The following is a 27,679-nucleotide window of genomic DNA, read 5'->3' as shown; positions in this document are numbered from 1 at the left end:
TCATATTTGTAATAGTATGGGGAAGAAGAGGGACTTCTTCTTTAAGGATATCTGGTTAAGGTCCTTTCTCAATGCAAAAAATATTAGGAGTAAAAAACCCACACAGAGCAGTCATAAGAACAAAACTTGGTTGACCACACAAATTGTTGAAGGCAAGCAAGATTGTAAGAAAATTTATTCCAGCAATGTTATGTGTCTGCAGACCTTGTCAATTGGGAAGGAAACTAAAGGAAAAGAAGGAAACCAGAAAAAAACAAAAAAAATCCCATCTAATGAGACACAGACCCGAACAAATAAATGTGGAGAAAACGAGAAGACCCCAGGACTCAAAAGATGTGAGAAGACACATTTCCAGTGTAAAACCAAGGCAAAATAGACCTTTTGGATACATCATTTTTCTACATGCCAACTGTCATCAGATCCGCTGACTCGTTTACCATGTTTTTATGTTATCTCAAATAATTTGTTCTCAGTGTGGTGTGTTTGGTTTCCTCTTGCAGAAAATATAGTAATGGAAAATAATACTCTTCCCTCTGACCCAAATATAGAATGTGATAGAATTTGGGAGCACTTACAGAAGTGGTAATCAGTTTTCTGCTTGTACTCCAGTTGTTTACTCACAGCTCTCTTGGGCAACAATGACTGAAAAACTAGATGACAGCTAAACTGTCCTTCGTAGTACTTTAGCCCTGTTTTGTTTAACAATGTATGTCCAGAAAATAGTAAAATCATCTAGCAAAGAAGTTCAGGATGAAAATCCTGGAAGTGTCAAATCAGACCAAACGCATTGTGTCAAAGTGAAACGATTTTTGGTTTTTTTTTTCAGTCTTAGCTTTTTCCAGACTACTCTAGTTTCTGCATGCTATTGTAAAATGTTTCCATTATTTTTGTTTAGATAAAATATATTGCAGCGCAGTCTGTTTATGGAGTCTGAGATTACCACAGTTCTTTCACACCTTCAACCCCTTTTTATCTTACTGCACATTTTTGAAATGAGAATGATGAGATAGATAGCACCCACAAGAGTTTCCATGAAAAAGGAAAAGAATAATATGATTTATGTAAACTAAAACTGTTCTACTTTTACCAAGTAAATTATACAAAGAACCTGCATAAAAGAAAATAGAAGTTTTATAAATCAAACCTTAAGTGCCTAAATGCATTCCCATTTCAAGCAGTATTTTAAAGAGCTGAAGCGGAACCATCATCTTCACAGGCATTATAATTCAAACATTGAAACTTGCAAACTTTTTATTATAGTCCTTTTTCAAAATGCCTATGCTTAATGTACAAAACGTTTTTATACTTTTTGCAACTTTTCCTATCAGACAGGTACAAACCATGAATGCAAAGCTGCTCCTGTAGGTACTTTACTTGTAGGCAATGTTAGTAAGATACATTAAAAAACACCATTTTTGTAATTACTTCCAACTTAATTTTAGGTGTCATATTACATAAATCTTTCACAGCCTTGGTATTTGCACCTTAGATACCTTGCATTAAATCAGCAAGTAAGACTCTTCTAATGGCAAAACAAGCTGTGGATACAAATTCCAGATTGTTCCATGGATGTGATTATGCGGAAAACACAGAGATCTCAGATGCACAATAATGATTTAGTTTGAGAAACAGATTTCAAGATGTTGCCTGTTAGCTTCCATCTTGAAAATCAATATCACCAATTTCAGCTGTCTCCTTTGCACAGAGAAAATAATTATTAACACTGAAAAGAATGAAACTTCTTTAGTGTAAAAATTATATGCATTTAAATCTCTGTCCATATATTTATTTTTACCAGGGCATTCCATGAAACTTGTATGAACAAATTACAGTAATTTCACAATTATAAGCTGCACCATTTTGAGTAATATTTTGGTCCGAACCCACAAGTACTGCTTATAATCAGGTGCGGCTTATACATGGACAAAGAACAAAAAGTTGCTGTTTTAGTTTGGAGGACAGGTGTCTGCTGAGAAAGGCAGGAACTTCTCTTTGAAATGGAGAATGTAAATCCCCTCCCTCCAAATTATTAGAATTTGGAAATCAAGGGACTTTCAGGCAAAGATATGGGAATTAGGAATAACAGTTCTTTTCTAGGGAAATTAAAATAAAAATACAGTACTACAAAGAAACAAACTCCAAACCCTGACAAAGTCAGAGTACAACCTGATACCTCGTCAGGCAGGGTGTTGGTAGCAGTTCCATTAAATGGTGGCTGCATCCTCCTGCAGTGACAGATGTGATTCAGTTGAAGCAGTGCTCCTGTAGAAAGTGCAGTTCCCTCTGGAGGTCCAGTGGTGATGTGGAGAAATCCGGTTTTCCTCTGGAGTCCAGTGGAGAAAGGGGCTCCCTTAGTGTCTCAAAACCTCTGTTTTTATCTTGGTAAGAAATGTTGGTCTCTTCCCCTTGGCTGGAGCAACTTCCAATGGGATGCAGTAATTTTATCAGTCCCACAGTGGGACTCAATGGGCCATTAGCAGAAAATGACTCGCTGGAGGAAGGATGGATTGTGAAAAGATAAAGAACAATGCCCCGCCTGGTTTCAATGGATGGCCCATTAGCAGAATATCTGCCGTTGAGATAAGGATCACTGCCCCCACCCTCAACAGATGGTGATAGAACAGATACCTTTTATCACACACTGTATTGTAACTCAAGACAGTTGCTGACACCCGGATGTGTGGCTTGTAATCAGGTGCCGCTTATAATCATGAAATTACTGCACTTAAATGAAAAAAAAAATCAGATAATATGGATGTACAGTTAACCTAAAGTGAACCATAGTGTGAAGACATTTGGAAAAGCTTTTTCAAAATACCACATTACTGATGAAAAATGTAGAATGTGCTTTCCAGTTACTTTATATCATTGTTACAGCATTGGCCCATGTGTGCCAATATTGTGGTGCTCAAAACGAGCAGTGTATCAAAACCCCAAATGAGTTTGCAGCTCACAAACTGTTAATTCCTTTAAAGGTGACCTAATTTGTCAAACCAAATGATGGCCTGACCAAACTAATTCCAGTATAAACATTTCATTACAGTATTGAGGTAGATTTGAGCAAACCCAGAAGTAAATCCTCTGGAATCTAAAACATTTACAAAATGAAGGCTCACATTCCAGCATATTGCAGCAGTGACCTAGTTCACATGCATTTTCACAGCAACAACAGACATATCCACAGTCTTTGCATAAAAGACATCAGTTATAATTACTATCTGGAAAAGGATCAGTTAAAGTGGATGAAAGCATTTTAAGACCATCAATACTGAAAGCATGGAACTATATGACAGACATCATTTACAGATTTTTCAGCTGTTAAATCACAAACAGTATTTCTTGCTTTTAGAAAATATTTGGTTTGGGTTTTATGCATCAGTGACTGATTCACTTGCCTTGATTGTTTTTCATTAACTGAGATAAGAATAAATAAGAAAACATAAGCAATATGCTAGAAAACTCATCATACTTCAGGATACTCAATAAGATCAAAATAAAAAGAAAGAATAAAACTTGGCAGCCCTGACTAACTGAAGTAGACTGATGAATGCTGTCTTTATTGCAATTTACTGCAACGGAATGCTAGGCTCTGAATTGATAAAGTTTGAAGATAAGAAATCATTGTAACTGATCTCGAAAGCTTGGCTATTAAAAAAAACCCCAGAACCATTATATATTTGACTGATCTTCAAATGTTTTTGTAGGAAGTGAAAGAACTGCAAAACAAACTTATTAGATAGGGTTGCAAGCAATTTGATGTACAAAACAACTGATGTCAAGGTTGATTATTTTCAAATAATATTACTCCTAGAAAGATGAAATGCACAGTTTTATGCACTAATATGTGTCTAAATGTAATGCTTAGAGAAACAGATGTACTAACAAAAAATTCTGTCTGGTGAAGATATCTCCATTTTATTTTGCATGCATAGGTCACCTGTTGTGTTCAGCCTAGAGAAGAGGAGACTGAGAGGAGGCCCCATTGCAACCTGCAGCTTCCTCGTGAGGGGAAGCAGAGGGGTAGGCACTGATCTCTGCTCTGTGGTGACAAGGACAGGACCCGAGGCAGCAGCACGAAGCTGAGACAAGGGAGGTTTAGGTTAGATGGTAGGAAAAGGTTCTTCACTTAGAAGGTGGTCGAGCACTGGAACAGGGAAGCGGTCACAGCACCAGCCTGACAGAGTTCAATAAGTGCTTGGACAGCGCTCTCTGGCACATGATGACTCTTGGGGATGGTGCTGTGCAGAGTCAAGAGCTGGACTTGATGATCCTTGAGGGTCCCTTCCAATTGTGATTCTGCAATTCTGTGATTCTGCAATTCTGTGATTCTGTCACTCTGTGATATGTTACTTTAGAAGATAATATAAGACTGTTTTGAAAATGAATGGCAAGAGGGCTATAGGAAAGATGGGAAGAGACTCATTATCAGGAAAGCTAGTGATAGCACAAGGGGGAATGGCTTTAAACTGTGAAAAACAACAGGTTTAGATTCGATATTAGGAAGACATTCTTTACTGTGAGGTTGTTAAGACACTGTAACAGATTGTCCAGAGAAGTTGTGGATGCCCCATCCCTGGAAGTATTCAAGGTCAGGTCAGATGGATATCTGAGAAACCTTGTCCAGTGTAAGATGTCCCTGACAATGGCAAGGGTTTGAAACTAGGTGATGTCTAAAGTCCCTTCAAACCCAACCATTCTATGTTTCTGTGCTATGACTGTAAGACGTCCTTAAAATTCCCTATTTTCAAAATGCTCAGTGTTTTTACCTCTATTCAATTAATCATAGAGTATTTCAAGTTAGAACCATAAGGATCATAGAGTCCAACTCCCATGATTTATTTAAATTTATCATAGAAAATATTTTATTTACAATAAGGTACCTGTGAGGCTTTGAAAGTAAACATTTGAATTTCATTCCTTTTTCTTCAAATTTTGACAAATTTTATACATATTTTAGATCTATGTCCCCTGAAAATACCTAATTTAATTTTGTCTCAAATAATGTGGGAATAATTTTATATGGTAGTTTACTGTCTTTGTTAAACGATCGTTGTAAAGCATGTTTCTCTTTGTGTTTTTGGTCTGGCAAAAAGTTCGTTTTAAACAGTCAGAGAATCCACAGGTTTTGCATTTGGATAGTTTGTCTCTTCTGTTTCTAGTATTTTTTACTCTGTGCTTTTTAATGTAAATCTTTACCTCAGGGAAAAGCATGGATATGTATTATGGTCACATATTTAGGAGTAAATGCAAAATAACAGGACATAAAGGTAAGCTTCTGGGCTGCAAGTTTCACTGTAGGTCGGTGTGATAAGGCAGAATGGGCACACCTTCGTCAGCAAGCAGATAAAGTGAGCAAGGATGTATTGTAGGTTGTGGATCTACTTAAGGACAAGCTGTATGGAGAGTTGGGTGGAAGAGAGGGAGGGAGTTTAGATGGGCAGTGTCAGTTTAACTGTGATTTCATCTGCAGGCTTCCCTTATTAGATTATTTTCTTACAACTCCACTCCAACAATTTAACAACTAGAACAGAATTTTAGAGACTTAGTGTCACGGTTTTCAGAAACAATATTAGAGGTCATTATAATGGCATTTTTCTGTCTCAGTATTTTATATTCTTATTCGTATTCATAAAAATAGTTGTTTAGGCCTTTAGTTTTGACAGTACTGGGTCAAGTTTTGCCATGTCTATATACACATTACACATTGACATGAATTTCTTTTCTTTGTAGTATAATGTGGTACAAAGTCAAATTTGAAGTACTCAAACTGCTGTAAAACTACTTTATTTCACTATAATAGGATATTCCTAAGCAATGTATAAAAACCAATTTGATTTTATTAAAAAAAAAAAAATAATTATTTGACTCCAAAATATATTGCTTTGGAATTTTACCATGAAAGAAAATCTTAAAAAGTAAATTTTATACTAAGGAAAAAAGAAGTACTTAAATCTCCTATGGAAGTAGTATCCCAGTATTTAAACATCCTTAATTCACATAGTAAAAAACTCTGTATATTTTAGAGAACTTTAACCAAAATATACAGCAAAGATCATTATCCTGAATGCTATCCCAGTGACTTAGAGTGAACTGCTGGCAACTGTGTTTGACAGGATAAAGTACCTAAAGGATTGGCTTGTCTATTGAGATTGCCACAAGGCAATCTTGAATTGAAAAGACTGTCTTTGCACTAGCTATGATTTTCTTACCAATATTTCTCTTCAACTTTTACATTCACTGACATATTTTATCCATGATAATATCACTTTCTTTCAGCAGATCTGATTTTAATGAGGCAATGGCAGCTTTAAGACTTAATTAAAAATTCATGGAGGCTCCACTTCCCAATATCAGAGTACTACGTGTTACCAGACCTTCTACAACTAGCTCTGAAATAAAGAAAAAATTTAAGAGTTTTTACTCCCATTTGAGGCACATCATGGTTAATGATGATCATATACTAAGATTTTCTCTATTTCTCATGCTTTAATTTAAACAGAGCAATAGTCTTTCATTTGTGAGACATCAAAAAAAATAAAGTAGGCAAGGAGAAGGAAAAAAGACAGTGGGGTTCAGAAGATATGAACTGAATAAAGACTGACTTAAAATGTCAAAGTTCTTGCAGTGACTAACAAAACATAGAGTTAATCTCCGCTAAAAAGTGAAGATGGTTGAAATCTCAGAGTAAAGAAAAACGTTTATAAATGCAAAGTATTTAAGTAGAAATTTCATTCCAGGCAGAAATTTATCCAAGGGGCACCTGTTTCATTATAATGTCATCTGTACTAATAATTTAATAATTTAAAAGAGAAAACACTGAATTATCAGTAGAAGTTCTTGCTCAATGTACTGTAAGTTTGCCATTCAATGCTTTGGCCCACTTTGCTTATGAGAGCTAATGGAACGGCAATTTAAGTTATTTAGTGTGAAGATATATAAAAATATTCTAATTAATAAAATCCATTCTGCCCATGGATATTTGTACTGTCAAGAAATCTGTTGTTAAAAAGACCAAAGACAGTGACTACTGTGATTAAGACAGCAAAATCTTTCCATTAGAAGATTCGTTTTAGTCACTCTCAGTTCTAGTTAAAGAAAAACCAAGTGTCCATTCAGTGTCTTAAGGATGCAGCAGGTTGTGGAACGAGAAAGTATGATATAGAAGGTATTGACTAAGGACAAGGAAGGAAAGAGAGTTTAGGAGTCTGGAAGCGGGAAATGTGAAACAGAGGAACCGCAGACAATCAAGAAAAAATGAGTACATGGAAACCAAAACAGAGGTAGAAAGATGCTGCTATCCTTTTTGATCAAACATGCTTTCAGTGAGTAAGGACAATGGAAATGGGATCAGTACCTTTATCAATAGCAGGAGAGAGATCTGAAAAGAGATGGAGGGTTGAGATATGACTGATACAAAGGCTGAGGAAAAGATTGGTCAGTGTGATGAAGAGGAGAGTGATCAGTTCTGACTCCACAAAGCACTTGGGAAAAGCAGCTCCCATTGAGCTCAGACACAGTTCCCCACATTACTGGATATTTTACATTAATCTCTTGTGTCATAGTTTTCCATTTATAAAAAGGAGATAGTAATAATTACTCAGTTCACAGGAACACTGTTAAAATAAATGTATTAATGTTCATTAAGCACTTAGATGCTGTAATGATGAGCACCATAAAAAGCTTCTGAGGAAATTAATTTCATCCTCAGAGTAGGTTTTGAATAGTCTGAATTAATGAAGGCAGAGGGCTGTGCACTGAACAATAGAAAATAGAGAACCATTCAGTAAGTGAGTAGTAACTCTTCTGTGACTTGAAAGAGTCTAGTGGGTCTAGTATGGAAAATAAAAGAAATAAAAAAAGAAAAATAAAGAAAAACAAAGAAAAAAAAGATTGTGAGACAAATCTATATTTCAGGACTCCAGCATCCTAGGCAAAATTCAGACTGCATAGACAATGATAAATCCTTCACCCTGTAGCTTAGATGTTTGAGCTGCAACTCCAATAAAATTTACTTTAAGATTTAATGTGTAGTTAGACAGTATATAAATTCTTGACTTAATACATTTTGTTTTAATTAGTGTGTTAGGTATGTGGGTGGGCTCAGGATTTACATATTTATAGAATCCTGAAGACATTTTTACATATTTCCATGCTTGATGAGATATAGGGCTGAAACCTAATTGAAAGCTTTGTTTGGGGGATTTTTATTGCTTAGCTCTGTCTGTGTGTGTGTTTGCACATGGAGACAGGTTACAGTACATTTTATAAAAAGGTTTTGCTTCTTTTTATATATATATATATATACCATATCGCCTGGAAACAACCTCTAACATCTGACATTTAAAACCAGTGAGAAGAAATTGTAAGCTGCTAGTTGCTGATGGTAGGCATTAAAAAACTCTACCCAATCTCACAGAATTTAAGATGATCATGTTACAGAACTTGATATTATCATCTCATGGTGGTTATCTGAAAAGCTTTGAATTCACTGATGGATATGCATTTTTGGATTTTTTTAAAAAATTTATTATTGAAATAATTACAAGAAATTATAAACAAATCAATAGCTATATTACCATGTTCATGATTTTGAAAGAAAAACATTGTAAATAAAATATATAATTATTCAATTGAGAATACAACTTCCATGGTGACAAAACTTTCCATCTTGGTAGTTTTAGGTGATTTAATTAAGAGTTGCCTATGAATACTAGTGAAAATATCAAGAAAGACAAAAGGCAAATTGGTCTTGGAATTGTACACTTTTGTGAGGCTTAGTCACTGAAGTGCTAAAATTCATTAATAGAACTCATGGATGTTGGAACCAACTTGTTTTGAGTCTGGATTTACCCTTACATTTGTGTCTTCTCCCATTCCCAAAGTAAATGCCTGATTTCCTGTTACTGGTATCTAATGCTTCATACGGAAACAGAAGTAGAAGCTTCTCTGTACTTATAGAAAACCAAATAAAGGTGACCATTGAAGTTGGGGTTATACATAGATAAACTTTAATTCTATCTCACTAGCTTTTCTTTTCAATTTTTAGTAATCCAACTAAAAACTTACTTGTATTCTTTTAATTTTCTTTGCTAGGTAAACTCAGTTTGACTTCTCTTAATTCTCATTTTGTCCATGTGTTTCACAACTTTCCAGATGTTTTCTTTGATGATCAATCTCCTTTATTCACTGTAGGCTTGTATTCATAATAACACTCATAACACTAACAACACCTTTTCATTGCTGTTAACCGAGAACTCAACTCTTTCCTAGGAATTTTCCTCTCTGAGTTCCAAAGTATCAGTAAAGCAACTCCACTGCTTTTATAAAGAGTGCAGTTCCTAAATCAGCTCAAATGCCCTGTCCACTTCTCTCTTCTTCCTTCCCAGGCTTGTGCTGCTCTTTCTTTTTTAGTATCACAAGTGCCTGTGCCCCTGCACTTATAAACAGAAGAATAACCAGTTAAACCACTATTTTTCATGAGACCAGGAGCCTGATCTGTTTCCCAGGAAAGCTATAATACATCTGTCTCAGGATAAAGGAGGGAGAAAAAAGAGGGCAGGAATGTCATGGTGGCACTACAGATACTGTGCAAGAAATTTCAGGTAAAACTTTTCACTTGAAGGAAGATACAATAGTGTTCACCACAATATGCTGCAACTGGAATGGTGTAAATAGAGAGATGACACAGTAATTTCCAAAAGTCAGTCTGAGTTAGAACTTGTGAGGGAAATTTAGAAAGTGTTGTCTGGTCTTGGCACAAAATTCTCCTTCAACCTTTTAAAATTTCTCCTGTTTAATAATGCTACTGTTAATTACTGTTATCTATATTTAAATACCAAGTCTAATGATTCATTAGAATGATAGATTAGATTGTGAAAGATAGGTGAGTTAGGTTACAGGCAGGTTAAACAGCAGCCTTCCAGTCCTGCAGAGAAACACACAATGCTAAAATGAGAAGTCACTAGATGTACTATGCATCTTTAAATGATTGCTGTAATTACATTTCACACTGTGTCTCTCTACATGACTGACTTCTATTAATTCCTCCAAAGAACAAGAAATAGAACATGTATTGCTTAAAGTACATTTTCAGAGTAAAAGACTAAGCAGAACTTAAACCTCAGAATACCTTTTTTGGCATCAAAACTTATGTAGCAATAAATGAACTTGACAAGATTAACAAATCTTATTTCCATTCGAATACTTGGAAATAATCATAACTTTTTTTTTGGTGTTGGATGGATATGAGGATCAATGAGATTGAAGTTATGTCTATGTATAATTCAAATGGAATGAGATAATAAATGTTACTCAATGAAGTACATCCAGAACTGATACCCCTTTCTGAAGCTAGTAACTTATTCTAATGAGCATCAGATCTGTACTGTATTGATGTATAGTCCCTAATCAGGGATCTGACCTCAACTTTTCATACCACCTTCATTCTAATGCTATCATGCAAAAGAACAAATATTAATGTTAATTAAGAATAAGAGTATTGTTGCATTAGAGCTTCCTGAGTTTTGTTTCTCAATGTTTCCAAAATATCCCTCTCAGGTTGAGGTAATATATGATTTCACCACAAAAAATACAAGTGGATGAAGTTAAGGAATGAGTGAGTTGTTTCTAAGGACAAAGAGGAATCAACTTCTTTAAGGAGAACAAGGAAAGTCTTTTATCTTTGCCTTTCAGACAGAGATTTTGTCTATACTAATATACTGAAAGGTATCAAGAAATAATCTCCTGCATTGGATTTTCATCATGGATAGTGTCACTGTGTTGGAAGAGTCCATGGTATTCTTTGGTGGGACCATAGCCTTCTCAAGACAATTCTTGTCACATTTTCTGTGTTAGCAGAATTGACTAGGGAACATTCTTAAAAGAATTTGGAAGCACTCTGTGTCTTGGAAGGTAGAACAATTTAGAATTATGGATGTGGACCGTAACATATGATTGCTCTCAGTGCTAGGGAATGCATTACTATCACAAAGAGCCCCTTTGACAGAATTGACAGAAAACTGTGTTGAGACAATAGACAGAAGATGAAAGAATTTTCCCACTCTCCTCTTGTCTTCAATAAAGAAAGCACCTGCTTTTGTAGATAGGAAAGATTTTGGTTTCCTTTGCTCTTTAAGGTGATCTAATGGAGAGGCAAGGTAGTTGGTCTTTAAATGCTGATGCAGCTATGAAAAAATGGAAATTGATTGCAATTTTCAGACAGCTTCAGAAGCAGAACTGAAGGGACACAAACACAGAGCAAGTCTACCAGAACTGATCTTATGCTATTAAAAACAAGCTGATGTTGATAGGGTCAGGAGACCATTTCTAAAGGCACACTGTGGGAGTTCTGGGAAACAAGATGTCTATTTTTTTCCAAAGCTTTCACTGGATACCACTCCTGAATACAGCTGAATTGCCAGAGGGTTTACTGTTTGGCAATACTCAATGATTTGTTTGGAATTTGAACTGCAGATAAAATTCATTAATTTTGCCATTCTCTCAGAAAGAGTGGGTGCTGTCTTCAGTTTTAGGTGACCTGCTTATTTTATTGATTTCTCCATACTTGATTTCAGACGTGGATTTATCTATGTAAAGTGAGGTTGAAGGTAAACTTTCTCTGAAGATTCACCATAACCAAGACAGAGAACCAAAATCTATCTTTTCCAACAGTTGAGCTTTGAGAAATGCTGCTTAAAAGGAGTTGCAATGATCTCTGCTATTTTTAGTTCCTAAAGTTTATTATTCTAAGGTATTTATTTGCTTTAAGAAGAAAGAATCAAGAAATGAATGACAGAAGGCTTAATTAAACCTATTATGTGTCTGTCATAATGACACTGGCAACAAATCCATACAGATTGCTTCAAATCTTGCTGCAGGAAACCTCATGTTTAACAACAACAAGGAATTTAAGTATGTGCTGAATTTTAAGAATGTACATCAGCCCATCAACTTCAAAAGGATTATGCAGATACTTAAGATGAATTGCATTTTTAGACTAGAGACAAAGTTCTTACCATTTTGCACCATTGAACTTAGTTATACAGGTAAAACAAAGTAAGCATCACCACAGCTAAAATTCAAATAATTTCATTTTCCAGACTTCTAATATGACTGAAAACTTTTTTTTTTCAGAATTTTTATACTAAGAATATATATATTTCGGTTTTTTTTTTTTCTGAGTCTCTTAATAAAAGAAAGGGCTAGATTTACAGAATTTTAAAGTAGATATGTGCAAGTGGTTTGAAAATTTATGTGGAAAACTGTGTGTGTGGAAACGATAGCTGAAACTCTTGGTAGAGTTTGAAAAATTCACATTCATTTCAGATTCACTGAATGATACTCTTCAATTAATAAATTATTTATGAATAAAATAAACGTGTCTACATAAAATTTACTTTTCCTGGCATTTACACATGGTATTTAGGTGTCCTTTAATAATATATTTTCTAAACAGGCCATATTGAGATAATGAAGAAAACAATTAAAAAAATTTGTAGTACAAGTCACTGTTGTAGGTGTAGCTGTTCTTACCTGACAAAGTAACATTCCTCACAGAACTGTGATGCTTTCAGAGCAAAGTAGGCACAAATTTAAAAGTTTATTACAGGGTCATGAAGGACACTTTTGAAAGTGAAAATATAACTACTTGCATTTTGATTTCTCACTTCACTTATCATCTTTCATTTATAGTACCTAAAACTGTTTAGATTGTAATTATTTAGAAGAAAATGTTACTATTGTAATGCCATTTTTAGATTCTGTGTTTTCTGAAATGAACATGAGAAATTAAGACTTTTCTCAAGTCTAGATTGTGTAAATAAATCAACTCTTTATAAAGTAATGCCAGGAAATTATGAAATACATCCAAGTGTCCAGGGAGCATGATAGATGCATAACATAGATGATTAAACTAATTTCTTAGTAGGTGAAGTCAATTAAAAGGTTGAAAGAAGTGTGCTGTGATAGAATGGGAAGTGTGCAGGCTGCCTCTTCAGGAAACTATTGATTTAAATGTCTGCATCATGGGTGACTTCTTACTCTGTGCATCACTGGTCAGTCATTGTTGATCATCAACTGGAAAAGGACATTAAAATTGTATCTAATCAATACTCTTCTCGGTAGATTAAAGGAAAAAAGCCGGATTTATTAACAGAAAAAAGGAAATGGTACAAAGAAGCCAGTGGCAATTGGATTAGTAAAATTGAGGTGAGGAGTTCGACAAATGACAGATGGGAAGTTGTTTTCCCCTACAACTTCTGTAGGATTTTAGCCCAGGTTGTAAATATCACTGAAAAGGTAGGCTTGTGAACGGTTGAATAATCCACAGACAAGGAAAAGCAATTTTTTTTGTGACTTAATGGGATGTAGAGATTGTACATGTGGCAAAGGTAAGCACAAAATACATCTGCTGTTGTAGCCAATGTTATTAGGACACTGTTCCAAAGAGAAGTTGTGGAACCACATACAAAAATGTGCAGTTATTTTGCACTAAGCAGGTAGACTTAGTCAAAGTTAAATATATTTTTTCAGAGTTTTATCAGGTTTTGTTTTTATTGAAAAAATATACTTCTAATTTCATTTACAGCATGCAATAGTTTTCTTTTTTTTTTGTCGTTGGTTTGCTTTCTTAAAATAGCATAAAATAACATGACCTTGGGTATGAGACATCATATGAAATGCAAAGAAAAAAAAAAAAAAGAGAACTTTAATGGAGTTTAAATCTTCATAAGTCTTTTCTGTGGTAGTTTAAAATTTCAAGCAGACCATTAACTGCACATAACTGGTCTTCCAACTTTGCTCCATAAAAATAACCAGTATTAAAGCGGGCTATTTCAAGTACTATATCTCTAAACATAAGCAGAGCAAAGTTCTCTTTGTATCTCTTTCAAATCCAAAGACATATACATTTCAAAGTATTTCCTATTTTACCTGTGCACACATATGCAAATGATACAGTACATAAATGTTTATATTTGCAATTGTATCACCAATGTTGAATTACATGATAATAACCATAGCAACTGGACTTTTGGTCATGGAACTGGGAGAGAACTAAGAGCCAGTGTGATAAACATGCTCTCCTTTTTCGGGTTACATGATATTTTTGCATAGGTACCTTGGAGTACACACTTTGTCTGTAAGAGGATGTTAAAGCCTTGGTTGATGATCCCTGTTCCATTTTGAGCTGATCCCATTTCTTTTTTTTAATTAGAAGAACAACTTTCAAATTGCAAAGATGTAATAATTTTCCACAGAGGTACAATCCATGCATTCAAACAATTCCACGAACCTAATGTCTGGGGTTTTTTTCCCTTTGAAAATGGTAAATTTCTCAGCTTTTGGAATCTATGAGCATGATTTTCAGTGACGAAAGAGAAAATGATCACTGTTATGTGTAGCTCTGTATCTCTTAGTCAGAAATGACTTGGTTTATCCTTGGGATTATGGATTACCCTTCAAGCCATTAGAGCCCAGTGAAACTGTAGAGCAGCGATTACTTTAATTACAGTAATTTCATGACCATAAGGCGCACCAGACTATAAGGTGCAACCCCCGGGAGCTGGCACATTTGGCAACTTTGTAGATCAGATAAGGCGCACCGGACTATAAGGCGCACCTTTTTTTTTTGCAGCGAGGTTCCGCCCCCAGCTCCCCCCGCGCACTTGCTGGCCGAGGCCCCGCCTCAAACTGGTGGCAATTGGCCCCCAGGCCTGCCTATACCCTGCGGGGCCAGGCTATGCCTGCCGCTGCTCCGTGCAGCGTCCCCAGGGCCGGGCTATGTCCACCGCCGCTCCGTGCAGCGTCCCCAGGACCCCGCTGGTCTGGGAGTCCCCTGGCGCTCTGGGGGACTCCGGCAGGCTTGCCCCTACCCCGATTCCGGCGGCTTTCCCCCTCCCCGCACGGCAGCTGCTTCGATTCCGGTGGCGTTCCCCCTCCCCACGCGGGGGACACCCCGATGCCAGCAGGCTCGCACTTCCGTGGTGGCAAATGTCACAACTTTGTACAGCAGATAAGGCGCACCGGACTATAAGGCGCACTTCCAGTTTTGGGGGAAAATTTTAGTCAAAAGTGTGTGCCTTATAGTCATGAAATTACTGTACTTTAAGATTAGGACATTTTCTTAAAAAATGCTTTACTTTCTGTCTTACTGAAATCATCTGGACACATGCAGGCCAGCTGTTAACAAGAGATACTTCACTATAAAAGTGGTGAGGCACTGGAAGAGGTGGCCCTTGAATCTGAATTACAACAACTTTTCAGTGATACAAGCTTCTGATATGTTAATATGAGTTTACAGTGTGGTGACATCATGAAACTTCAATTAATTTAAACAGCATTAAAATCAGAGATGCTGCATAATGCAAATATTATTTCAACATCAACACCAACCATTTGAGATTAGGGAATTGAAGAAGCATTAAAACAAGAGTGTGAGAGAGAGTATCATGCTACATAGAAACTGAGCTACAAATACACATTGAACTTGAAAGTGCTCTTGAGAACAAGTTTTTCACAAACTTCTAAAAGAACTTCAATCATTTATTACTCTATCACTTTGAAAATATTTTTATGTCCTTATAACAGCCCTTTCTCTCTATCAAGTACTGCAGGATTATTTACTACATCCCAGCACTTCCAAATAACAGTCTGCCATTAAAATTTCCTAAGAAACTTTTATCACAGTTTCCAAATACTTTGATGAACTGAAATCACATTCCAAACATTACAATAAAATAATTTTGATATCTGCAAAAGTAGGTGTGTAAGGTAATACAAACTTAAAAATCCAATGAAAATAAACCCATTAAACCAATTTTTAATTTATTTTTTTAATTTATCTAAATTTGTTTTATTGGAGGAGGTAATATTATAAGTACATGGAGGCCTGAACAAACCGTGGATGTACCTATTGAAACTCATAGGTCTACTGTTATTTGAGCTCTAGCTCTCACTTCTCCTGTTTTTTTTGGTTTTTTTGGAACTTTTTTTTGGGTTTTTTTTGTTTTTGTTTTTTTCCAATTGGAGGTTAAATAGCCACCTCTTAGCTTAACTCTTGAGATGGGAACAGAAATCTGGGGTTCAGCATCTGAACTATGTGTTTTTACCAGTGGTTGGGTTCTCTAACCAAGAGATTTGTTGTAGGGTAGTTTTCCTGTTGAAAAGATAAAATGCAGCAGAATTTTCTCAGAAGATACATTTAAGACTGAAGACCAGTAATACCATGATACTGTTGTGGTGCTTAGAGTTTTAAACATGCTGCCCTGGCATGAGAAAACTTTGGTAAATATCCTTATTCTTCCCAGCTCAGAAAGTGCCATGATCTCCCAACAAAGACCTTGACAGAATATGCAGCAGAAAAGCAATAGATATAAGAGGTCTGACTCGACCAGAGAGGGGTGAATTAAGGGAGGATCAGTTTTCTCACTAGATCTGCTGAGTTCTTGAGAACACCATTTGCAGATGGCAACTTCTCCTTAATTCCATTGCTTCTGCTGTGGCTATATGATCTGCCTCATATTTCATGGTAATGTCTTATTTTCAGCAGGATCTGAGGGACTAAGATGGAGTTCCAATTATGTTGGATGTCTTTTTGTAAAGTACTGAAGGGAAATTAGGGTTGAAGAGAAATCCTGGCCCTGTTTTTCCGGCTAGGTGTTTGAAACAGAGCATGCTGTTGATAGACCATGGCTTTTACTTGAGATCATGAACTATTGATAGCTTCTGAAAAGTATATTGTAGTGAATGATTTCAAAAGCTAAGATATTTTGTTTTCTAATAACTATAAAAACCTCTTCAGTTGTATAATGTATGAAAGTACATTGAATACCTATGCAAAAACAAGGACATAAACCATATATATTTATATACATACATACATTCAAAAAATAGTTTGAAGTCCAGACTATCCAAGAGATATATAGGCACTTTATCTCATTCTATTCGTAAGTTTGCAGTTTTTTCTTTCCTACTCAGAGTGTGTGGCAAAATGATAGATGTTTCAGGAACCTAGCAATGAGTGAAATACATCACTGAAGAGTATTCAAGTATGCCATTAAAGTACAGCACTTGGGATCATGTACTAGAGTAATTTTCCCTGATGATTCTATTTTAAAAGTAACAAGCCTACAGAAAATCACTCTCTTCTACTAAGTATTTTATTTCTAATTTTTAGATTCTAGTCCAACAATGTCTGTGTCTTGTGTAACATATTCAAATTACAATTTAGTACCTTATCAAGCAACGTAAAAGTCCAATTTATCAATATTAAAAAAAATGTTACTCACATGCAAACTGAAGAACAGCCTCTCTGCTTAAAATACTGCCAAATGTGTTGGTAGTTAAACATTGATACTGTCCAGAATCTTTCATTTCACTGGGGTTGCTGATGATCAAACTTCCTTCTATTAAACTGAAGCGATAATCACTTTCAATGTCGATTTCAGTTCCATTTCGAAGCCATCTTGGGGAAAAGAAAAGCAAAAACTGCTAGAGCATTTAATAGCTGTGTGAAGGTGTCAAGCTTAAAACACAAAATTTGACAGCTCCAGTTGTAATAATGAGGACAATTATTCAAATATGTCCTGTGTAGGAGCCTATTACTCTGCCAAAACTTGAAAACAAAAACCACAAGCAAAACTCAATCTTCAATCTCTGAAGAAAAAGAACATTCCTTTTTTTGCCTATGCTGAATGAAAATAACAATCTCTTCTTTTTTTTCTAATATTTTCCCCCAAAAAACCTAATGTTCACAAGGGCTTAAAACTTGAAAACTGCATAGCAGATGCATAGTTTATGTAAAAAAAAGGAATTTTAATGTGCTTATGATAATCAAAGTTTTAATTCATATTCTATCATTAAAGCCTTAGGCCCAGCTAAGTTTACAGGTAGCAGAACTGAGTCTGCACTGCATGCAAACAAGGAAACTTTTTTTTCCATTCTTTCAGCATTTGAACTTCTCAGCCAAGAAACAGAGACACCTCATTTAAATAGAAGAAAGAAGACCAAGACCTGTGAAGAGCAGGGAGGTAGATTCATGTACATATGCTGCTAAACAATATAAGATTTTGGTAACAGACAAAGGCAAAAGTGTATCAGCTGAATCAGTATACACAGAATTCAACGACTGGAACAGAAGACTGGAATTAACTGCTGGCTGACCAAGGGCAGTTCCTGGCAGCCACATGGAAACTAATATCAAATAAGTAGTCTGAATAAGGAATGCTAAGTTAGGGGGATGTTTGGAAGTGAAATAAGAAGTCTGAGCAGTAAAATCAAGGATGGGAGTAAAGATAAGATGGAAAAAGCCAGACTGTAGGAAACACTAGAAAGTATCCCAACTGGGGCAAAGTTTTAAATAATTTCTGAATAAATATTTATTTTTCTGAGGTTTCAGAAGTAACCTAAGAGTCTCATAATTCTTCAGTTGTGCAAGAGGTTTCATGGGTTGGGTTTCCCACCTATCCAGGTATTGTCTGCCAAAAAGTCTCAGCCTCTCATTCATCTCAAAAGCAGAAAACCCGTAGTAGTCCACTGGCTGCAAGAGAAAACATTTTGTGCGGTAGATTAATAGACTTCAGCAGATTAATAGACTTCTGGAAGAACCTCTTATATGTTTGTGTGTGTTTTCAGTTTCTGAATTAAAGAATAACATCCACATATGAAGACTTTTAGATTTGTTTTTTTTGTCAAAGTGTAATTGCATGAAATTTTAAGAAGAATGCAGAGATAAGCAGTGTAAACAGATTGAGTACAATTATTATAATGCCCAGATATTTTTTTTCATTACTCTTTGTCTGTCATTCTGCAGTTTCAAAGTTGGCTTGGGTAATTTCCTGAAACTTGCAAGCTTTGCCAGAGATCAGCAAGGACTGGAAGAACTTGGCAACATTTAGACTCCAGAGGCAACTTTAACAAAGCAAAATAATTATCAATTCACCATATCTTGTTAATCTTCATGGTGAATGGGGCACAGAGAGAAGAATTCAGCTGCAGTAGTGGTGAATATTTCTTAATCCAGAGGTCAGAATTGCCAGAATTTGGATGAACTGTGAATTTACTTTTTGTCCCTTATTTTCACAATTGGACTTTTGATTGCAGAGCACCTCTGTTTCATTGAATGTAAGAAATGAAACAGCATTGACAATTTATTTATATTTTAAAGGATAGCAGGGGAAGTTTGGTAGGATTAACTACGTTTTATATATAGATTCATACATAGACGAGGTAAAAGGAAAAGAATTTTTAATTTGAACAGTTGAGTAATTAGTTTATATTTTGAAGGAAATAATAACAAAAGTTAATGTTTTATACATATATCCTTGTCTATATATATGAAATAAAAAAATGCATAAGCAATTGATCTTGAATGAAAATTTAGATAGGGAAAAAGAAAAAAAATGCATGTTTTGGCATTTCCAAATGGGAACTGCCACAAAATTCAGTTAAATTTGCTTTTTTCCTTTAGTTTCATTTTCAGTTAATTTCAATGAAAAAAATATGTTTTCTTGAATTCTACCTCAAAACTTTGGATCTTGATAGCTACTCGCCTCTATATCAGGGGTCCATCTTGAGAGATTGCATTCCCCTCATATAATCTATGCATGTTATAGGAAAAGAAACACTGAATTGGGTGACTTATTTTTTAAGGTATCCTGACTGATCTAGCAGGATAGAACCCAAAATATAACACTTCCAAGGCCACAGGTTGTTAAGAAAACTCAGATGTATTTTTTTCTCAAAGAAAAGCGACAGATAATATTTCAAAATACTATAACCTGTCTTAAGCAGGCAAAAAAAAAATTTTAGAAAACTTCCTCAAATGTTTTTTTTTTTAAGAGGAAATGATACTCACAAAAAAAATTACTGCCCAGCCTATATGTGTCCTAAGTAAAAGATTAAATGCGGTGTTTCACAATCAGTGAAAGCTGTATAGTTAAGTGGCATCTCAGGGAATTCAACACCTGTTTGTAGCTCAGTAATACTGCTGACCTGTGAGATCCCACAGGAAGTTTGTCAATGTCTGTATTCCTCATCAAAGGGATTGCAGTTATCTTCTTCATTGTACTGGTCCTGACTTGTGATGCTAAAGTATGATTCACAGAAATGCTGAGTACACAGAATCAGTTTATCTCAGGCAGTTATTCACTAAAACTATTCATCAAAATACCTTAATGACTGAAAGTCAAGGAACTAAAAATTGTTTATTCAGAGTAGTGTTTGGACAAAGGGAAATATAGTTCTTTGAAGGGAAGAACATCTGAAATTATGTGTGCATTCTCCATTCTATTAAAACAAAGTCATGTCCAAGAACAAAAAAACAGGTTGTGAACACTGTCACAAATTGCACAGACTAAAGAAATTAATTTTAAAAAGGCAGAGGTAACTTAACATTGAAAATTTGAGTGCTTTAAATATTCTTTTAATATAACTTAAAATAAATACATACTATACTTTGGTTTTGGCTGAAAAAAATTCTTAGCAGGACAAGCCTCAAAGCACACATAAATAAAGGTCCGGTACAACTCGTCAGAGTCTTTGACAATGTGGTTGGGCAGTGGCATACTCAAAACTTTGTATATCTGTAGATCTTTTGAGACTAAGTTCCCTCTACAATTGTCCTGGAGAGGTATCTTCTTCAGAGAGTAATTTTTACCTCTTGTCCCTCCCTTGAATGGTAGTGTGTATTGCAAATACTGTTCAGACAAGTGGCAGCAATACAAGGAGAAATTAAACTGTGCTGTTTGAATTAGGCCTTTTAGGCTAAATCTCTCCTTCCATGAACAAAAGTCAGGAAAGTTTGTTTATGAGGCTGCTAACACCAAGTAATCTCTGGAGAGCTGATGAAATGTATATCAAAAAATCATAAAACAGCCCAGGTTGGAAGGGATGTTAAAAGATAATTTGTTCCAGTGAAATATGGAAAATGGAGCCTAGATGAGATAACCAAACATTTTGATCATTTGCATCTTAGAAACCTTCAGTGATTACTGAGGAGTATGAAACCTATTGCCTTTTGCTTTCTCCATGTGGTTCCTTGTGAAGAAATAGTTCCTATCCTTTTTGTAGTTACCCTTTAAAATATACCAAAAGTCTGAGTTTGTTGGTTGCTTTCCACTGGGAAAAAGCAAAAAACAGGTTGAACAAAGAAAGAAAGGAGGTGGCATAGGTTCTCCACAGACAAAATTTCTACAAGTATAATGAGGTTGTCTCAGAGACCTGAATATAGGACTCTCCTCCTTTGGGGTTGAATTTGTGTGTTTTCCCCATAGTCACAGGTTATGTATGTTTACTGGACTGACAGTACTTTTACAACATGTGAAATGAATAGACTTTTTTTCTTTTTCTTGTTTTGTCAACAAATCACCAGTAGGTAACAGAAATTACACAAGGAATGTCAGTGAAGAAGAATACAACATAGCTTTTATACCACATAGTGAGGAATTCATCCTATTCTAGCTTGGAGAATTTCTGGACATCAATTCCTAATCCCATGTTACATGTTTTAGTCATTCCTGTGCTGTTTGGGGGTTGTGTCATGCATCAGATTCATTTAACAAGTCCATATGTTGCAAAGAGGGAGATTGAATGCTGTTGTGTTAGGCATGTCTAGGGATGGCCCTGCTTCTGAATTTCTTTAAGTTGTAGAAATGCAAGAGTTGTGATTCAAGTAACTCTAAGGAAAATTAAACCGGAATTCTGAAGAATCCACAAGTCAAATATGGGTAAAAAGCAAAAGACGAAGTGCAGAAATAGTGATTACCACCTATGACAAAACACAATAGGAGTCCTTATGTTCCCTTTGTAATTGAAGAACGACTCTATGAGAAAAGATGAAGAGTATATGGAAAAAAACCCCAACCATATGTTCCCACAGCCCTCTTACATCCCTTGTAGTTTGTATAAAATATGAGTAGAGACAGATATAGCAAATGGTTAAGGTGACTGCAGCATACTGTTGCCACCTGTAAGTGTGCGCCATCAATAAACTGCAGTAAGGCTCACAGGTGTGTCATCACAGGTCCAAATAATGGATAACTGTGGCATACAAGTCTGCATGGAAAAATAAGGTGATGGTTTCAGAGGAATAAAATGGTAGACTTGTGAGTGAAAAACCACCAGATCTGACTCAGCCATGGTATCTTGTACTGCCAAGTCACACTATTTTAATGTACTTCGCTGCCTTCCCTGTATACTGGGGTAGTATTTTGTAGCTCTATAAACGTTTAGAAATAAAGAAAACCCCAAAGAATTAAATATTTTGTTTTTGTCATTTGTCACAGACACAATTCAATAAACTGGACAAAAGGAGTCTCTCCACATGGATAGATGCAGAGAGTACATAATTTGAAACTTAAAGTATTGCTTTGCCTTTAATCAGCGCCACTTCTGCTTCTCGCTTATTCAGAATCACAAAAAGCATTCAATCAGGAAAACCATTAGTGTCAGAGAGCTGTTTCTGTTATTTCTCACCAAAATACATTGTTTCTCGGAGTAGGATTGCAGTGGCTAATATTCTGAAAGCTGGAAAAAAAAATCATAAAACAGATACCTGTATGTGGGGGTAGGATTTCCACGTGCTTGACAATTGAGAGACACTTTCTTTTCCTCAGAATCAGTTGGAAAAATCATATCATCTGGCTCTTGTACAAACACCGGCCCATAATCAACACTTTCTATGGAAAAAAAGAAGTGCTATAGTTTAGGAAAACTGAAAAAAAAATGTAAATGTGCAATAGGTTTTATAATATGAGATTAAAATATACATAAATATATTTGTTTCCAAATGGTTCATGTTGCATTCCTTTAGATGTTGCATTAAAAAGCAATCATTAAAAGGAAAAAAAGAAAGATAAAGAAGAAATATAAGAAATATTAATAAGTGAGGAATAAAATACAAAGTATGATTTAAGTGTTTATTATGCCTCAAAATGGCTTTCTCATCAGACATATTTTGGCCTGAAGTCTAGTGAGAAGCTCAAGAGACTCAAGAAGAATTAACTGCTTATAAGGAACAAAGTAAACAAAAAATTTCCTACTGCTTGCAGCATCTTATATCACAGAAATGTAATGCACAATTTTCCCCTTTTTGTCAAGGAGTTGCTGAGAAAAAATCACTTGGAAAATTAATGGCAACAAATGGTGTCTGTCATTAAATAATATATAGCTAAATCTGACATTTCATTTTCCCTCCACTGTCTTCTCTAATTTTGGCATATACCTGTATCTTGATAAGAATTTACATTTCTGAATTAGAAAAGCTGGATAGACCCATAGAACACATCTCTGATTCCAGTTCATTCATATTATGAAGGGAGAAAGATAAGCCTTCAGAAAAGTAAAAGGTCACAAGCAGAATATTCTTGATCATGTTGGTCTGAATAAATAAAATTCTCACTGTGCACCAGAAGGCTGTGGAATTTTAATAATTTTAAACTTACTCCAGACTCTCGGATGATTTAATCACACGGTACTCTTCATCTTCAAAGCACTAGCCTAACGATTTGTGTGCAGGGAGACAGTGACATTGTCCTGCTACTTGTAGGAAAATGGGAGCAGGTTTTTCTCTGTTGGTTTTAGGGTTTCATATGTTCATAGGGTAGACATCCTAAAGTTCTTACTGAGGACAGTACAACACATTAAGCACTTTACATTTCCTGTATTTGTCCTACCAACAGCAGTTTGAAGTAAAAAAGGTACACCTGATGCCTTGGGATTTGGTCACTGACTTGATAAATTGTTTTATCAACTCCATGCAACTTCAACCACATATTATGGTTTCACAGTTTGGGGAACTGCAAACTTTGTCATACTAATTTTATACTTTATCATACTAATAATAACCTTTATCACAATATCTAAGGCTAATAGCCTCAGAAAATCTATGTAGACAGGAAAAGGTATATGGTGCTACAAGTCTTGGTACAGAAAAATACACAACATGGAGTCTGAAAAAGGATGAGAAATGTGGGAGACATATGTCATAGCATGGTGCTTTGGAGATGAGAATTTCCATGTCCTTAAATTCTTACATTTGGGGTTTCTCAACTCTCATATCATGCAGTAAAATGGCAACATAAGACCCCATTATGCTATTCATTCCTTCTTTTTAATGACTACACACTTAATACACACTTCAGTTTGGTTTTTTTACACTATCCAAATGCAGATGTTGAAAATATCTCCATTTTCAGGTGTTTATGCTTCTGCTGTAGTAGATTCAAATAATTAGGCTGTTGATTTGTAAAGTCAGCAAATAAGAGCAGCAGCAATTAATAGTTTCTCTTTCCCATAATTTTCCAGTTTATTAGCCCTACTTGTAGGATTTGTAAGGAGTGTGGATTGCTGTTTTGCATATATATATTACTGGGTAGGGGCATTGCTTTGCTTGGGTTTGTTAGCAGAAATGTGTTCTGGAACAAATAGCTGCATTATTAAAAAACAAACAAACAAACAAACAAAACAAAAAAACCACAAACAAAATCACAATAAGTGATTTCTGATATGAACTGATATTATTGAAGTTAAAATAAGTTCAGTAATAATTTTTGAGAACTGCATCTTAAAATGCCACAGGGGAAATGAATTAAGTTGGCAAAACTTATTTAAAGACAGGAAAATGTTGGTACAAATACAGTCTGTGGGTTGTTTCTTATAATTTGGTCACTTGCTTCTTGCACTGTGCAAAAGAAAATACTAATGAATGTAGGTGTGAATAAACAGAACTGACATTGAGCTAAAGTTTAGTAAAACCAAGAATTAATTAAGGATAACAAATCTAAATCATGGCTTTAGATTTAAGCGTTATTTCACGCAGAGTAGTAGGCATATGGATAGGGTGTATATTAATGAAGATTAATGATTTTATCCTCTCCCTAGGAGGGAACTCTGTAGATAAAATATAATATCACAGTCTAGGACTGCTGGAAAGAAAAGAAAAAGAAGCAAGGCTATGTGCAGGACCAGACCATGGCACATTCTCATCCTCTCTTGAAGCCACTCAGACAGAGATTTTTGCAGTTTTAGAACTCAGACATCAACCTTAGGAAAAAGAAACACCTCTAGCCCCAGTCTGCAGCACACCATGGTCCCAGAGAGAGAGGGAACAACCCAAGCCCTCTGTGTGATCTTGAAATATAATTTTCTGATTCATGGGCCATTGGCTGGTTCTTCTGTTTTGTGTGGTCTTTTTTTGGGAATATCCCTGCCCTTATCCTTATTGCCCTGATTTTCTTACTATATTTATGTATTTACCTTTGTACATATGGATATAGAAGCTATATATTTATACATACACTCTCTTTTCTATTCATATATGTTTTCTGATGCCTTCAGGGATCCAAAGACATCTGTTTTCTTTGCACCCATCTCTTAGCTATCTGGGACCCATTCTGTTAAGAAGGATTAACACATTAACCATTAATCACAAAGGGCACTCCTTTGTGAGTGTCCATGATGGGATTTGAGCTCCACACCTTATTTTTTTTCTTTCTAAGTTACCAAGAATATAAAATTAAATGAATATTCAACACACAATGTTAGCATGCATATATTTCAATTTACTATTATAATTTCTCAAGGGAAATATTTAAATATTTCTGTTCCCATGGAGGCATTTACTAAATCAGATACAGGATACTGGTTGGTTTAAGTGCTATCTTATTTAGGAAAAGTGATTTACCACAGAGGCTTGAGAATACAGGTGTGCTCTGCAACCAGTAGTGCAACAGCTAGTTTCTGGTCCCCTTACAGTTTTAAGTTGCCATTTTCAGCCTAGGCAATCAAAAGCACTAGGCGCTCTCATTAGGATTTGCTATTTAAACTGGTCCAGAAAGGTAAGGATATGGAAAATATTCAAAAATTTTTAAATTCTTAAGTATTCTTCAGAATAGTGCTTTGATATTTTCTGAGTGCTGGTGTTCTCCTTACAGCACTTCTGCACTGAAAAATTTCTGAACGTTTGACTACTTTGTACTAAGTATTTAAATCCTCATGGGACCACAAACTGTAATTGCTATCCCGAAACTCAGACTGTAGTGAAAGTGTGGTTTGTCTCTCTTTTACCTACAGACATTCTTTCAAACTTTCATTCTCTCCCTCAGTTGCTGATGAAGAAAAAAATCTGATGTTCTTTAGTTCTTCCTGAGCAATGCAGATATCATAACAAAAAGCTGCAGATGAGAATAAAGTTTCCTGTACTTTAAATCCTATAGTAACTGAAATAGTGTAATTCCTCAACAGCTGTTTTCTTGCCAGCAATGTTGATAAAATTCCAGGTCAATTAATACACTGAGAAAATTAATTAATCTCTGGAACCTTGGGAACAAAGAGGTAGGCAGGAAAGAAATATGGTCCTGCTCAAACTCCTGCATTGGAGCTGCCCTGGAACTATTACTTTTAGTGTCTGATAATTCTAAGTGTTGTACTTCTAAAGAAGAAAAGAAATGAGGCTATTATAAATGTTTTCATAAATAAGTATACTTTAAGATACATGACTGGGCTAATCAGTCATGGAGTCATCTTCTCAGTCTGAGCTACTGGTGGGAAGAAACAACAGACACATGAGAGGGGATGTGCTCAGGTTGCTTTTATGTATAGGGGAATGAAAGTATTCATTCAGGTCTTGTCCTCTTCCTTTGCTCATGTCCCTTTAAAAGTTCTTTTTACCGGAAAGAATGATTTCCTATTGCTCTATTTTACACCCCCATGTTTCAAAGAGTTCTTGAACCCATGTTTTATAAAGAAAAGCTGAACGAGGAATGTAAAATGATAGAACTTCTAAAGCAGCCTAAAATGAGGGTCACTAACACCTTCCACCTTAAACCACAGATGATTGTACTCTGCATACAGCCCCTATCCAGAAAAGTACCCACTTGACACAAGGCAGACCAAACTACATCTCAGTGACCTAGGTATTAACGTGTTCAGGACTCATTAAGATGGATGAAGAAATTATTGTTGATAAGGCTATGTATGTTGCTGAAATCTATATATAAGAAGAAGTAATTAAAATTAACCAAAGGCATTTCATCTCAGATTGATCCTACAAAGTAGAAGATATGGGTTTTGATCAAATTTTAGGATTTTAAGTGCACCTTATTGCCATGAAAATACTGTATATGTATATTTGGAACATACGCATTTCTAAAAAACTAATAAATTTTTTAACTGTTTCAGTCAACATAAAAGCTGAGGAACTTTGAGACTCCTTTTGAGGTAAGTTGAGGCTGATACACGTGCCTCAAGGTACATACATTGATTCTAGTGTGCTGCCTGGTGGAACATTGTACATGCAATGTACATGCATTATTAAGTTTATACTTCAAAGAAGATTAAATTATTTTCTTATATTTTCAGATTTATATTTTCTTAAACATGTTTATTTGCTTATTAAGCAAGATGATACAAGATTTTACTTTTGCTTGAAAATGCTTTCTCTGTTCTGTGGTCTGAAACAAATTAATCTGTTCTAAATTTAGCTTATAATATCTAAACTGCATGCCATATGAATCAGCATTGTCAAATATTTTTTAGCAATGGAAAAAAAATTAGTAGCTTGTGTCTATAATTCAGGCTGGTAAGTGCTGAATCTAGCAGATGATGGGGAAGCAGGAATTCTCATTTTACAAAAATTAGATTCGGATCTTGCATATCTTGGGGTTCATTGATTCAATGAACTTTG

The 27,679-nt window shown here is 35.4% G+C and overlaps 1 protein-coding gene across 4 annotated transcripts in view; it reads right to left on the bottom strand.

Moving 5' to 3' along the window:
• The window catches only part of CNTN5 (contactin 5), a 440,548-nt gene that overhangs the window by 216,836 nt on the left and 196,033 nt on the right, over positions 1-27,679 (bottom strand). For all 4 annotated transcript variants that reach the window (XM_033051352.1, XM_033051356.2, XM_033051355.2 and 1 more), the window contains exons 4-5: positions 22,550-22,673; positions 17,286-17,461 (exon numbers count right to left, since the gene is read on the bottom strand). In XM_033051352.1, the coding sequence (XP_032907243.1) occupies positions 17,286-17,461; positions 22,550-22,673 (300 nt within the window). The remainder of the gene's footprint in view (positions 1-17,285; positions 17,462-22,549; positions 22,674-27,679) is intronic.

Source organism: Catharus ustulatus, chromosome 2 (assembly GCF_009819885.2).
Source record: "Catharus ustulatus isolate bCatUst1 chromosome 2, bCatUst1.pri.v2, whole genome shotgun sequence".
NCBI lineage: Eukaryota > Metazoa > Chordata > Aves > Passeriformes > Turdidae > Catharus > Catharus ustulatus.
The sequence above is the reverse complement of the archived record's forward strand: the minus strand, read 5'-3'. Positions and strand labels throughout refer to the sequence as shown.